The sequence below is a fragment of the Branchiostoma belcheri genome, unplaced genomic scaffold, assembly GCF_001625305.1.
Source record: "Branchiostoma belcheri isolate BF01 breed outbred unplaced genomic scaffold, Haploidv18h27 scaffold15, whole genome shotgun sequence".
NCBI lineage: Eukaryota > Metazoa > Chordata > Leptocardii > Amphioxiformes > Branchiostomatidae > Branchiostoma > Branchiostoma belcheri.
The window spans coordinates 4,190,757-4,202,903 of record NW_017802935.1 but is presented as its reverse complement, the minus strand read 5'-3'; the positions used below and the strand labels follow the sequence as shown (position 1 = coordinate 4,202,903).

Below are 12,147 nucleotides of genomic sequence, written 5' to 3'. Positions count from 1 at the left end.
CCTAATTTCTATCACAAATAACACAAACATTCATGACACAAACTTTCCACAGCTGCATTTGACGGGGAGGCGTAGTAGCCGGGGGATAAGCCGGGTGTCCTCGGCGGGCTGGATCGTCAGTGGGCCCGACGGTCGTTGGGAGGGAGCCGGTCTACGGGTTCGGACGCTTTAATGTCTTTAATAGGGTACATTTTGCAAATAGAGGTTGGAAGATGTGCCCTTCCTCTACCCTGGAGATTACCGTGGGGCAAGGGCGATTTCTGCTCGGCCAGCTAGCGACAAAAGCCGGGCCGTACTCGAATCAAACCGGCCCGGCGCTCGGGGGATACGCCGTCCCACTGTACTCCGTTGGCCGGGCTATTTTCGCTAGCAAACCGGCCTGGCCCCGCGGTACGGAGAGGCATCCAGGGTTGCAGGTTTCCAACCTTTGACTTTATTTGACACCTCGTTTACTGACAGACTTGCGTGATCGTCACTGGCATCTTGTGACACTGACGTGTGCTCCTTTTCTCAACGCGGCGGCTTTCTACAGGTGGTTGGCGTTCAGCCAACTTCGGGGCTCTTCGCCGCCCGGCTTCAACAACCGGTCGGAGTGTCGGCACCGCAGATATAAACGGTCGTCGCCTTTCCGAACGGTCGTCGCCTTTCCGAACGGTCGTCGCCTTTTCTCAGAGCGGTCATCGCCTTTATGAACGGTCGTCACCTTTTCTCAGACCGCTCTGAGAAAAGGCGACGACCGTTCGGAAAGGCGACGACCGTTTACGAGACGGAAATTTGCGTCGGCACCCGTTGTGAGCTTTGCCGCGGTGGGAGTTTCACGGCAACCGTGCAAAACTCCTACCGAGTACGTAGTTACGCCAGCCGGTGTTAGGGCCGCGACAGCCTAATGAACCCGCGAAAGGACTGTATTCCAGGCTGAGAACTAACGGGTTGCGAAGGTGAAGTGCATGGATCAAAAGCGAGCCCTAGCAGTTTGATGTATGACTGCACCCCAAACGTTCGCCGAACTGCTCCAATTGCTGCAGTGATTGTTTTGCCGCTTGGGGGCGCTTTTGCTCCATGGCTATTTTAACGCCTCAGAATTATAGAAGGGTTTCTTTCTGACTGGAAGAGTAAGATAGTCGATTATTCAGATATACTGCACGAAATAATTCTTTTTACATTTTTTTCTCTTGACTTGAGCTGCTCACACCAGGTTTTCTGTCAAAAAGTAATACTAAAGTGCTCAAGTCTTATTTTTCCATCGGTTTAAAAGCTTAGTGAAGTCAAGTTCCTATTTCTGTAAGCCGACTAGAGTACTATAAAGAAAAAAAAACAACAGAGGACCACCTTTGTTAAAAGTCTTGGAATATTTTCCTTTATTTACACAAATAGGAAGAAATGGAATGTTAACAGACAGGAATATTGGCAACTACTAACTCTCATCATAAACCTCTAACTCTAGATAGAAGCTGAAAGATCAAAACTAGGCTGTGAATGTCTTTTCTTCATCTTATGAAGTTCTCTTTTCATAGTGTAGAAAAAAACAACACACTCAAAATGACTTCACTGCACTATTATCATATGTACAGTATATACTATACTGCTAACACATAGAGATATAAATGTATAATACTACCTTATGAAAAACACTGAATGTTGAAAATGGAAAAGGTACAAGAAAATCATGTGGACAGATCATTCAAAATTCTAGATATGAAATGCATAGAGTCTAATAGTAATAGTATGTACATGTGTCTAGTGGCTTTGGAAATTCTGAAATCATTAAGCTTGCTAAAAAGACAGGACTTTATCAACTATGTTAAGAAGAAAAGAGGACAGAGGTATACATGTAAAAGATTGTGGTACAATAACTTCTAAAACAATACCTGTTCCTCTTTCGTGTAAATTTTGACACTTGAATCTAATCTTGCATTTCCACATTTGAAAAAAAACAACATTCAGCTATGCAAAAGTCCATGAAAATAACTACAAGCTAATTAAGGTAATGACAGAATATTGGAACAAGAATTCAAGACAAAGGGAATATAAAAAAGGACAGAAGACGTTTTTACATCAAACAGAAACATGAAAATTTTTCCACACTATGTGTGTAGTCACAACAAATTCTCATTACTTCTTTCTTATGTTGACTACTTTTACCAAAAGCTACTCTGAAGATACAAGAAAATGTTTTCATGGCCAAAGCAGGGATCTGTATATCTTGATTGCGTAGAAAATATCACGACAACCGTTGTTTAATACATCTGCTAGAGGCACAACCAACAGATAAATAAGATGGGCACAGGTCTCTTCAATAGTCATCATCGTCATCACTGGAGTAGGTGTACTTGGCTTTGGAAGCTGCGTTCCGGCCAGAACGTGCCCGTGGTGCGACCGGCATCGCCTCGAAATCGTCGGCAGCAAAACTGTCGTCATCGTCATCACTGTACGCAGCCTTCTTGGACTTCTGTGTTTGTGGGGAGGAAAAAAAGCGTACATCAGTCATCAGAAGAAGATCTTCCGTGCTCTTATGCTGAGCGTAGTGTGGTGCCCATCTCCATTTCTGTAGCCCTTGGGCGCCACACAATTGTGCAGGGCACTACAGCAGGGGGCTGGTCCGCTGGTAGTGCTGTGTTTGACCTTCCCACACTCTTTCTCATATGTGCTACATTTGTAAGTGCTAAGCAGAGCCGGCCAGGCCAAGGTTTTGAACTCATGACCTCCCGGTTACAAAGCGAGCACTCTACCGTTACCAATTGAGCTATTGCACCGGTCTATACATCAGTCAGGGCTGAACAAAAAAAAACTTTCAAGAGCTGCTACAAAAACAGGAAAGCCACAAATTGTTCAGTAATTATCTACATTCCAGTATTTTTCACAACTTGTCCACCACCGAAATTTTGTAACAGTTTTACCCACAATCTTGTTTTTAAACAAAAGCTTGTTTGGATGCTTTACCTTCTTTGGCGCTTTCTTTGGCTTGGCAGAGCTGTCAGACTCATCGCTGATGAAGTCGTCAATCGGCTTCTTCTTGGCAGGTTTCTTTGCTGCTGCTGAAATATAAGAACAAACAAGAGTATAAATAGGCTAAATATTGTAATGATGGCTTGTAATGATGTATTATAGATGCTGTGTGTAAGTATTTTTGCTACTGTTAGTTTATGTTTGATATATTCCCTGTTTGTCGTATGTGTGTACATGTCAGAATGGACGACAGGAAGAATAGCTACAGTTTGTACGCTACATGTGGATCATAATAAAGTCAAGTCAAAGTGACCAAGGCTATATAGCTCTACCACCTAAAAATCTAGGTCATTTATATACATGCGCATCCTGTAAAAATATACAGAAATACGGGATAACTCTGATTGACCGACTGGAAACATGAAAACATGCAGGTTCTAGGATGAAAAGTCTTTCCCTCTTCTGAACATACATGTGTATTTAGTAACAGAAATTCACTACTCCTACAATTTTTTTTCAAAGGTTCCCCTGTTGGGCCATACTGACTTAATTCTGTGCATGACATTTTCGCCTGAACTCAGTACATACGTACAGTACATACGCACAGAACATACCTACAGTGATTTAGTGCTGATTCATAAATTCCACAAAAAGCTAGCGTGTGCCGGCTTGTCGTATACGTCGCTATGTAATGCAGCAATTCACAATACTAGCTTTCTATTCCCAAGGAGTGACGAAAGCTCCTTGGTATTCCTATGGTTTGGTAGCATTTTTATTTTTGGCAAAATTTCTTTTTTATTTGCCCACACACACTAGTTTGGGCGTCTTCAGAGGATGTCATCCTTAAAATTAACTTGGTGTGGCCTGATTTGAACACACTGGGAATTCACCTTTCTTCGGTTTTGCAGCAGGCGCATCAGAGTCGGAGTCTGAAGTCACCTTCTTCCTCTTAGGAGCAGGTTTCTTGGCTTTGGCCTTAACTATGGCATCAAATATGCTCGGCTGGTTGGCATCTGGTTCTGTAGGAAAGCAGCACACAAAATAATGCATCAATAAAATAAACTATCACATTTCAAGCCTTCAATTTTTGTCTTGCCATTAGACAGCAGAAGATAGCTGATTTCAAGCACAAAGAGGTAGAGACTCTTTTCTCGTCAATAATACAGATTCTGTTTCATAATGTATTACTGGCATGTTTTTCCTGATTTTAGTTGAATCCTAGCACGTTGGCTGGATATACTATGCCTTTGCAAAACCCATAATGTATTGTGCATAACACTTCTCTTTTAAGGTTACATACGTGTATTTAAAGATGACGTCCCGGGCAAAATTGTGATGCAATGTCGACAAAACATTCAATGAAAATCGTGAAAAACACGCACAGTACGTTCTACCCAATCCTACCTTTGGTCTTCTTTGGAGCCTTCTTAGCTGGTGCTTTTCCATTTCCGGCAGCTTTCTTGGCAGGTGCTTTCTTAGTCTTCCCGTTGGCTGCAGTGCTCGAGTCGCTGTCGATCATCACTGGTCCTTCACCATCTGTGGGGGGAAACAATTAAATTTTATGATATTTTAAGATTTAGGCTTCAAATACATTTCTACAGAGTACTAGTATGCTGCACAGAAAGCTACACAATCCTAAACATAGAACTGGAAACATAGGATCCTTTTAATAACTGTATTGCAAAGCAAATGCATAATGTTTACCTTTGCATATGGTCTGCTCTGTTAATTCTTACTCAAACACATTCATATATATGGTCAGAGTCAGACAGGAGTCTAAATCCCTCCTGCTGTAAGACTGTAACCCAACACTAGTCAACATGGTAACAGACAGTCAGGTTCAGGTCATTGACCTTTTTGGTTTGGGGAAGAAGAAGAAACGTAGCAAAAACAATGGTAAGCAGAATCATATCTGGCCTCAGACAAGTAGAGTCAACTGTTGCTGTGATGGTACCAGTAAAGGTTAGTTGTTGACAGAGAGATTTTTACCTGACTCCACCGGTCTTGTCTCTGGTTCTGAGTCAGGGATGTCAGGGATAGACACTGCCTCCGAGCCGCTGTCACCAAACATGGGTTCAGGGTCAGGTCTGGGAGCTGGGGGTGGTTTTGTTACCCTGCGGAGGAATAAGACTTGTTTACAGCTCTGTTTGTGTCATGTGTCATATATCAAACTAGAGAAGTAACATTTGCAAAGCAAATGCATCATGTTTACCTTCGCACATGGTCTGCTCTGTTAATTTTTACTCAAACACATTCACATACATGTACTACAAATATATGGTGACAGGAGTAGAGCAGACCATGAATTTGAAACATTATGTAACCTAACACCAGTCACCATGGTGATAGACATCAACAAATCATGTCATTGGTCAGGTCAGAGGTTAGTGTTTGGAACAGAAGAGAAAGAGGAAGAAGAAACGTAGTAAAAACAGTTTCGGTAAACATAATTAACACATACTGCCTTAAATTATGTAGCACAAAACCTGTATAGGAATGTACAAGTCAGAATCAAACTGTGAAAAGAAAGCACACATTTTAGGAAACCAACAATGTTATTTGCACACCAGTAGAGCACAAGTAGCAACATCACAGAATGAAGTTCATCATAAGAAATATTGATCTAACAAACCCTTACTATAATATAAGTATAAACTTTACCAACACCAAATTCACCAGTTAGTGCTTTGAGTGTGCAAGAGTAAGTGTAAAAACCACCACCAAATCATGTGGTGCACTTTTTTTGTGTGTTGCTGTTCCAACTCACTTGGCAGGTTTTTTCTGAGGCTTGGGCTCAGGGCTGTACTCATCACTGTCATCATCCTCACTATCAAGAATCCTGCGAGTCGTGTAACAATCATGCACAGTTTGGATAACTACATCACAGCAGAGAAAACTCAGGAGGAAACTTGGAGTGATGAAGAAAAAGGTGAAACACCTTGGTACTTTTTCATATGCTTGTTTTATAGCACTTAATGTACAGTTAGGCAACATACTGTGAAGAAAATGATATGTACATGTAATGCAGTCCTAGCCTGGGTGCAATCCTATTTGTACGCCTGGGCTCCCATACTCCCCCCTAAGAAATATTGAACAAGACAGAAGGGACCAATCAGCACACCCGGCCAAAATCTGACCGAATATTCAATTTCCAGCTGGTTCAGATGTAACCGTCTCCAGACTTTTTCTTGGGAGTATAGGAGCCCCGGCATACAAATAGGATGGCACCCAGGCTAATGCAGTCCTTAGGCCCTTAAATCTTACTCTTTAGACCTTTATAAGTTTTATAAGAATCCTTAATCCGTGTTAATAAAGGAAAAGTTTAACTTACTTTGGTTTTTTTGGAGCAGCCTTTTTCTTTGGCTTGGGGGCGAAGTCATCATCATCATCATCAGAGATCTTAAAGGAATCATCGTCGTCATCTTTAGCACCAGCGGGAGCCCAGCTGTCGTCTTCATTCTCTTCATCACTGATGTACTTTTTGGCCGTAGCAGCTGCAACATGATGCAGTAGTTGATGTAAATATGTATGGAGGTGCATAGATTGTTGGTCGAACTCCAGCATACTGTATTACATTCTAATGGCAATCACTCAATATCTTTATTTGCAATCAGAAACAGATTCATGTACAGATACAAAATAATTATTCATGCACAGATACAAATTCATGTACAGATATACAGATACAGATTTTCAGAGTAGGTTGACTGTGTCAGTCCCTACACCTGAGTGAGGGTTACAGTTGACACGGTGGCCTTCGCGTGGATTTGTTTAAGGTGAATAACAGGTTGCGAATCTGAGACCCACACACTTGGGCATCCGTCTCCTTGTCTGAGCGCTGACCGCTCTATCCACGCCACACGACGCCGCTTATAAGTTATGTTACTACAAATGTACTACTCAGTCGAAATCAACAGTTAAAGGCAACAGTAATGTCCTTTGTAGAATCATTTAAAAGAACACTACCTGCAGCTCTCCTGGGTGCCTTTTCCCGCGGCTCGACCACGACGTCCATGTTGTGGTCAGACCCGTCACCGTCTGACCCGTCCGAGTCCTCGTCCAGCCACTTTGGCCTCTTGGCCGCAGGTTTGAAGTTCAGAGTGGACTGTTTAGACTTGCCTCCTGTAAAATGAATAGAAAATTAATGTCAATAACTGAAAATGCTTTTAATACTTAGTATGTATATTTTAAAGTTAAACTTTGTAAATTCAACACAATTCAGGCTATGCAAGTGTGCAAGTTGAATAAAGATTCATTTATTCATTAATTAAAAAGCATTCATTACAAAAGTAGCCATTAGACCAGGACCATGTTCATTTTTACTTTTGAACTCTTAAAAAAACATGTTTCATTGTTTGGTTCACTGGCTTAGAGCTAGAGTCATCTTTAGACTTGCCTCCTGTAAAATGAATAGAAAAGGATTCAATACAAAAGTAGCCATTAGACCAGGACCATGTTCATTTTTACTTTTGAACTCTTAAAAAAAACATGTTTCATTGTTTGGTTCACTGGCTTAGAGCTAGAGTCATCTTTATCAGAGTAATTCTATATCAGACAATTGGGTATGGATATTTATGTACAGTTACCTCCTAGTCCAGCCTTGGTCTTCTTGGCTACCCTCTCAGCCAGAGAAAGCTCCTTGGCAGCTGCCTTAAACCCAAACTCATCCTCATCTTTCCCAAAGCTGGAGTCTCCCATCTCCGAGGCTTTGTCACTGGCCTGCTCTTTCTGTGGAAACAAAAACATACAAATACATGTTTACAAGGCACATCTACCTTTCAAACTGAAACTATCCTAATCATTGACACATGATCAACGGTTGAACCATAATTGTTCCTTCTAACTTCAAACTGTCTGTAACAGAAAAATCCTTGCATTACACCAGTGCTGGTTACCAAATAACAGTACCTTCAGTGTTCGAAATACCCATCTGCATTTTGCAGAGATTTACAATATTGCAGAAGGAAAATCCTACAATCTGCAATATATTTTGCATTATTACGCTGAGAAGGTTGTGGTATGGAGGCTTGACAGTGTGTATTTTGCAACAATACAACAATATAACATATATAAAGTGTTTCCAAATTGCGGAACAAAATTTTGACTCATCTGCAATATTGCAGAACACTGAAAAGAATTACTTCTAGAACTGAGTGAAGAGACTATTTTTACACAACCAAGTCTTTTATTCAGCCGACGTTTTGGTGACCGCCTGTCACCTTCCTCAGGGCAATTCTGACTGGTTCACATTGCACTGTGCCTGAATAAAAACACTTGGTTGTGTAAAAAGAGTCTCTTTACTCAGTGTCTTACCAACCTGATGAAACTATTCACAGAATTATTCGAACCACTGACCTTGACTCTCTTCTTCTCCGCCTGCGCTGCTTTACTGGCCGCAGCTTTCTTCATGGCAGCGTCGATGACAGGAATGACGCGCCTCCCGACGGGCGAGGGTTTGTACTCGTGCTTCACGGCCGCGGTGCGCTTGTTCTTCCCCTTCGGATCCTTCGCCTTGATTTTCCCAGACGACTGCTCGTCTTCTCTCTCCTGCTGCTCTACTCTCTACAAACACAAAACAGTATTTTTTTTACAGAAGGAAACTGGATAAATGAAACTGAGAAAGTGGAAGTGATCTCGAACCTGTTTAGCTCATTGAAGAGCTAATCTTCCACTGGTTGTGACAGAGAAAACAGACGCTATGTACAGTATTTACAGGTTCTTTGTACCAGGGAAATTACCCTTGGCTAGCTCCTTTCGACAAGCACAATGAACAGTGGACCATGGCTTAACGTCCCATCCGAAGGACTACGACCCTAAACAGTAGCCTGCATGTCGGGTGAGCGACATCAGCCGAGATTCGAACTCCCAACCTCTTAGTCCAGACTATATGTATCATCTTGTCCTTTGAAGAAGGACTAAAAGAGAGAAATTACCTCGAGCTCTTCGACGAACTCGTTCAAGTCGTCCTTCCACAAGTCGCTGGGCGTCTTGTGTCGCAGGTCCACCAGCTCCTTTCCCTTCTCCCTCTGCTGCTTAAGGAGCTCCTCCTTCTTCTCCTTGGACAGGTTCCAGAGAGGCATGCCCAGGAGGTAGTTGTAGTCTGGACCGCTGCGGGACGCTGTGGAGGACGCAATGCTCTCACCTTCCTCCTGTTGGGCAGCAATGGCAAACAAGGGTTAAGCAAATCTGCTAAGGTTTCAAAGAAATAGTTGTAGAGCTCTGTGGTTCATATTATTATAGGAATTGCGCAGTACATACTATTACTGAATATTTACATGATTTTAGCTATCAATTATCATCAAGATACAAATAATTCCACTTTCATGGTGGATTCTAAAAGTTTCTAACAAATTTCAGGTGTTGCAAATTTCGTGAACATTTTTTCAGTAGATAGATCAGGACAATAAAGAGATAACGAAATTTTGTACCCTTGGGTAGAACACCTGCATTCCATGTGAATAGCAGGAAGATGGAAAGAGAGATGAAAAGATGAACATAAAACAGAATTGACTTCAGACAGGTAAAGATGCTACATTTCTACTACCCTTGTTTTACAAGACAAACAAACCTGCTTGACATTATGGATTAACTCTTTACTGTACTGTACTGTACATCCAAGGTAACAAAACAACAGCTTTTCCTCATCTAAAAAAAAGCTATCTGGTACTATAGCTTTCAGTTTAAGAGTACTCCACTGTGATGGGTATTTTGTCAATGAGTTCATTAAATATGACTGAAAACTTTATAAAGAATGCCCACTACAAGCTTTAGATTTTTGTATAGGATAGTATAGAGACAACTGATGTTGAATACTTATCTAGATCATAATTTCATGCCTCTCGGAAAAACTACACACTTTCTACACAATTGTAAAGCTGACCAACCTCCTCTGCATCCAGGAGGTCATCAGGCTTGTCCTTGTCTGACTGCGACTCTTTCCAGGCCTTGACGGGATCGCTGTCGTACCCATGAGCCTGAAGCATCTGGATCAGCTCTCTCTTAGGTTTGTTCTCTGTACGGGGATAGAACAAACTCTACTTCAGCATCCGTGAATAGTTTCATCAGGATGGTAAGACACTGAATGAAGAGACTCTTTTTACACAACCAAGTAGAGCTGTGTACCGGTACGCAGTACCGATACTGTACCGGAAAAATTGATTAGGTACAGGTCCAAAATACCTAATCCCTCAGTACCGGTACTGTACCTAAACAATTTCACACCAATTTTATGCCTATTTGTGACCTCAAATGTGTAAATAGCTGGTTAACAATGGGTCCCTGTGTGTTCATGAAAACAAAAACATCTTTACTTTTACCTATATTTTATCTGAACATTCTCCATAAACAAAAATTAAACCTATATCAATGTTTTTCTAGTTATTACAGGAGTTCAGAAGAGCATATACATTGGTCGAATTGTTCAGGTACAGGTTCAGGTCCGGACCTGTACCTAAACCTGTGTACCTGTACCTGTACCTGTACCTAAAATTTGTTTAGGTACACAGCTCTACAACCAAGTCTTTTATTCAGCCGACATTTCGGTGTCCGTCTGTCACCTTCCTCAGGGCAATTCTGACTGGTTCACATTGTACAGGTGTCACTGCTACAGATGCATTCCCAAACGTACAATGTATGAATAAAAGACTTGGTTGTGTAAAAAGAGTCTCTTCACACATTACTTCAGCATCTTCCAATACTACAAATGACAATCTGGATACAAAAGATAGATTATCTTCACATTGTTGAACGAATATCTAAACTTTCCTATCTCTACTAAGTGGGTTTGCTTTTTAGTCGGTTTGTTACAGGATAACTTGAACAACAAGACCGACAATGAAAACATACAATGCCATGGTGACGGTGGTTGTTGTTAGGCTTAATGCGTTCATGGCTCTGCCATGATTTTATGATTTTGGTGAAGCCTTGTTGTCGTCTGCCATGAATTAATTACAATGAATGAACAGAGCTATGTTTCTTTATTCTTTATCATTCAAACAGTAGTCAGCAATTAGCAGCAGTACACACAAAAAATTATGGACCGCTGAATTGTGCTGACCTTACATATACATAAAAATACAATGTAGGTACGAACAGAACATACAGATTCATGACAATTACAATATGTACAACAAATCTGACTGACCGATGACGAGTTTCCCCTCGATCTTCTCCAGAATGAAGCGAGCCTGGTTGTTGTTAGGGTTATTGTGTGCACGGCACTGCCATTAGTTAATTACAATGAATGAACAGAGTTATCTGACTGACCGATGACGAGTGTCCCCTCGATCTTCTCCAGAATGAAGCGACCCTGGTTGTTGAGCTTGCTGGCCTCGGCCTCTAGCATGCCCATGACCCAGTCCTTCCTCTTGGTGTACCACTCCAGCCGCAGGTCAAAGAACTCCTGCAGGATCTGCTGGACACTGTTGTAGGTCCGCAGGCAGCCGTTGTGGTCAAACAGAACCTACAGGAAAATAGTAAATATTGTACATTTGGGAATGCATCTGTTAGCAGCGACACCTGTGCTGCAATGCAAAATTGTGAACCAGACATAAATGCCCTGAGGAAGATGACAGACGGTCACTGAAACGTCGGCTGAATAAAAGACTTGGTCGTGTAAAAAAAGTCTCTTTACTCAGTGACTTACCAACCTGATGAAACTATTCACGGATGAGGAACAAAATCCAGTTGAGAAAACCATACATACTGTTGATGACAGAAATTTCAAAAACTTCTGACATGGAAGCTGAATTTCTGTTATACTTATAGACTGATGAGTTCACGAAGCAAGTTCCACTTAGCTCGAGCGATACAGCTCCGCAGATACAACTCGAACAAGACCACTCTAGCCGCTCATAGAAGCAAACGCTGACTTATGCACTACAAAATCTGCACAGGAGGCTTAGAAAGAAGCAGTTTTCAGATCCACAAAGCTAGCAAAAAATTGTCTGCAGTTTGTCAGAAGAAATGAGCCGGTGGAGTTTGTTAGAAAATGTAACGGAGGCTACAGAGTTTTTCTGAAAATTTACACGAAAGTAGCCGGCACAAAAATTTGAGGTGGCGATTTTTGCCGGTAGCTGGCTTGTTTTGAGAAGGCTGTGGGACCTTACCATGTTGGTGCTGGCCAGGTTGGACTGCAGTTTGAAGACTTTGTGTAGTCCTGCTGCTTCAGCCTTCATCAGCTGTTCTTCTGTCATGGATACC

General features: G+C 41.8%; 1 protein-coding gene across 5 annotated transcripts in view; it reads right to left on the bottom strand.

The window, feature by feature from the left end:
* Window positions 1-1,334: 1,334 nt before the first annotated feature.
* Window positions 1,335-12,147, bottom strand: part of LOC109465404 (DNA topoisomerase 2-alpha-like) — a 31,194-nt gene continuing 20,381 nt past the window's right edge. For 3 of the 5 annotated variants that reach the window (XM_019762631.1, XM_019762633.1, XM_019762634.1), the window contains 13 exons: window positions 11,212-11,407; window positions 9,831-9,958; window positions 8,880-9,095; window positions 8,302-8,508; window positions 7,533-7,674; window positions 6,913-7,068; window positions 6,278-6,440; window positions 5,714-5,785; window positions 4,936-5,060; window positions 4,351-4,482; window positions 3,837-3,965; window positions 2,941-3,035; window positions 1,335-2,449 (listed from right to left, as the gene is read on the bottom strand). In XM_019762631.1, the coding sequence (XP_019618190.1) occupies window positions 2,294-2,449; window positions 2,941-3,035; window positions 3,837-3,965; window positions 4,351-4,482; window positions 4,936-5,060; window positions 5,714-5,785; window positions 6,278-6,440; window positions 6,913-7,068; window positions 7,533-7,674; window positions 8,302-8,508; window positions 8,880-9,095; window positions 9,831-9,958; window positions 11,212-11,407 (1,917 nt within the window). In that variant the 3' untranslated portion in view covers window positions 1,335-2,293. Of the gene's footprint in view, window positions 2,450-2,940; window positions 3,036-3,836; window positions 3,966-4,350; window positions 4,483-4,935; window positions 5,061-5,713; window positions 5,786-6,277; window positions 6,441-6,912; window positions 7,069-7,532; window positions 7,675-8,301; window positions 8,509-8,879; window positions 9,096-9,830; window positions 9,959-11,211; window positions 11,408-12,053; window positions 12,104-12,147 lie in introns of all 5 variants that reach the window. The other 2 variants (XM_019762632.1, XM_019762635.1) reach the window with 2 other exon arrangements.